At 32.5% G+C, this 2674-nt stretch overlaps 1 protein-coding gene across 1 annotated transcript in view; it reads left to right on the top strand.

Moving 5' to 3' along the window:
- LOC111688764 (protein cueball) overlaps window positions 1-1997 on the top strand; it is a 22323-nt gene extending 20326 nt beyond the window's left edge. Inside the window, exons 3-4 of the mRNA XM_023451275.2 lie at window positions 1129-1465; window positions 1531-1997. Of these exons, the coding sequence (XP_023307043.2) occupies window positions 1129-1465; window positions 1531-1638 (445 nt within the window). The 3' untranslated portion in view covers window positions 1639-1997. The remainder of the gene's footprint in view (window positions 1-1128; window positions 1466-1530) is intronic.
- Window positions 1998-2674: the final 677 nt, after the last annotated feature.

Raw genomic sequence — 2674 nt, 5'->3', positions numbered from 1 at the left:
AACTGAAAAACACAATCATCGGTTAAAGTCCGCCTAAATTTGTTCCGAGTTTAATCTAACAGCAAGTTAAGCCTAGTTTAACTGAGGAGTAAGAAACCCGGCCTAAGTGTAATTGGCAACTTAAACTCAAGTTATAAGTGAGAAAACACAATTAACAAAAACAATGATTTCGGAAAAACAAAAACTTAATATTTTAAGTAAATTGCAATTTTCTGATTTGTTTTGTTTTATTTATTATTGTTTATTTTACATTTTTCCAACATTTTTCATTTTACAAAAGTATTGTTTGCAAAAAACAGCTGTTCATTGTTTATGTTTTTGAGGGCGGGTTTCTTACTCCTCAGTTAAACTAGGCTTAACTTGCAGTTAGATTAAACTCGCAACAAATTTAGACGGACTTTAACCGATGATTGTGTTTTTCAGTTTTAGATTTAAGCTCAGTTAACAATGTTAGTATTGCCAACTTTTCACTCAAAAACATAAACAATGAACTGCTGTTTTTTGCAAACAATACTTTTGTAAAATGGAAAATTTTGGAAAAATGTAAAATAAACATTTATAACAATAAAAAATAAAACAAAACAAATCAGAAAATTGCAATTTACTTAAAATATTAAGTTTTTGTTTTTCCGAAATCATTTTTTTTATTGTTTTTGTTAATTGTGTTTTCTCACTTATAACTTGAGTTTAATTGGCCAATTACACTCAGTTAAACTAAGATTATAAGTAACTTTACTGATAACTGAAAAACACGAAACATATATTAAACCAGGTTTAACCAAAGAATGAAGATTATCTTTATCAGAAAAACTCGCCCTGAGTGAAAAGTTGCCAATGCTAATAAAGTTAACTGAGCTTAAATCTAAAACTGAATAACTCAATCATTTATTAAAGTCCGCCTTAATTTGTTTCGAATTTAATCTAACAGCAAGTTAAGCCTAGTTTAACTGAGTAGTAAGAAACCCGCCCTTAGAATATAAGCCTTTGTTCAAACATTTTGGGTAATTTCCCGGAGAATTCCCTGGAGAATGAATCGATGTTTTCATTAGGGCAATAACTTTAGTCTATTGCTTTACAATATATAATTTAAATATTCTATTAAATTATTCTCCTTTTCCTTTCAAACAGTTGCGAAGAATTGGCCTCAGAAAGTGAACAGGCTGCTCAGATGTATGCCATACCCACCTACAAACATTTAGAGGTGTGTCGCAATCAAGTTACCTGGACTAACACCCTAATCATAGCACTTGTAGCGGGAGTTGTATTATGCTTATCATTAGTACTTTTAATTGTACATGGTGTCAGACGTTTCTATAAACCCGCCAGACCAAGAATAAAGAAAACTTTTGTGGTGCGTAGACAACCAGCATCTGCCTCCGATACACCACTAACCAATCGACCTATGGCTACTGAACAATGTGAAATAACTATAGAAAATTGTTGTAATATGAACTATTGTGATACGGTAAAGTGTTAAGGAATATTATATATAATGGATTTATAATTATTTAACTCTTTTTTTTCTTACAGCCTTGTTTTGATCCCAAATTGGTGCAACAAACTTTAGCGCGTGATAGTCCTAATACCAAAGAAGATAAAAAAGTTTTAATACACAATATGGAAGATGATTTATATTGAAATGAAGGATGAAGGAAGAAGAAGGATGAGGCTGTTAAAAAAAAATAAAATCAACTATAAAGCAAATAAGTTTTTGGCGTCCATAAACCAATTACACATTAAAAAAACGAGGCCTTAAATCAATGAAAAAATCACAGCCATATAGTTTTTTTTTAATTAAATGGCAGTTTATTAAGTACTTATATTACTTATATATTTATGCTCAAACTATTTTCGAAAGTAAGGCTTTATTCTTTAACATAAATTAATGAATTAAATTGGTATTTGTTATACCCTACACCACTATAGTGGGGAGTGTGTTATGCGTTTATGCTGAAGTTTGTAACACCCAAAAATATTGGTCCTAGACCCACCTTAAAGTATACCAATCGCCTCAGAATTACTTTCTGAGTCGATTTAGCTATGTCCGTCTGTCCGTCCGTCCGTCTGTCTGTCTGTATGTCCATGTAAACCTTGTGCGCACGCTACAGGTCGCAATTTTCAAGATAATTTGATGAAATTTGGCACATACCAATCGCCTCAGAATCACTTTCTGAGTCGATTTAGCTATGTCCGTCTGTCTGTCTGTGTGTCCAACTAAACCTTGTGCGCACGCTACAGGTCGCAATTTTCAAGATAATTTGATGAAATTTGGCACATACTCTTTTTTTGGTTCAAGGACGATCGCTATTGAAAATGTTTGAAATCGGTCCATTATTTCTCCTAGCCCCCATACAACCGTACCCACCGAATCGGGCCTTTAGGCTCATATGTACGTTAAATGTTTTATAATGTCAACGAAAATCAGTAAAAATTAGTTTTTTAGAACAATAATTGACTACACTAATTTTTATTGTGATCGGGCCCCATTTGACCCTAGCCCCCCTACAGACTCCGCTTTAGAAAATGACTTGAAGGTCAAAATTAACTTATAATTACTTATAAAACGATTAAAATCTACATAAATGACTTTGTAGTAGACGTAAATTCATCTATCAAAATTTATAAGGATAGGCCCATATTTACCCCTTCTCCCCTATGAGCCCTCTTGTAGAAA

Source organism: Lucilia cuprina, chromosome 5 (assembly GCF_022045245.1).
Source record: "Lucilia cuprina isolate Lc7/37 chromosome 5, ASM2204524v1, whole genome shotgun sequence".
NCBI classification, from domain to species: domain Eukaryota; kingdom Metazoa; phylum Arthropoda; class Insecta; order Diptera; family Calliphoridae; genus Lucilia; species Lucilia cuprina.
Note: the sequence above shows the minus strand (reverse complement) of the source record. Positions and strands in the feature narration are given on the sequence as shown.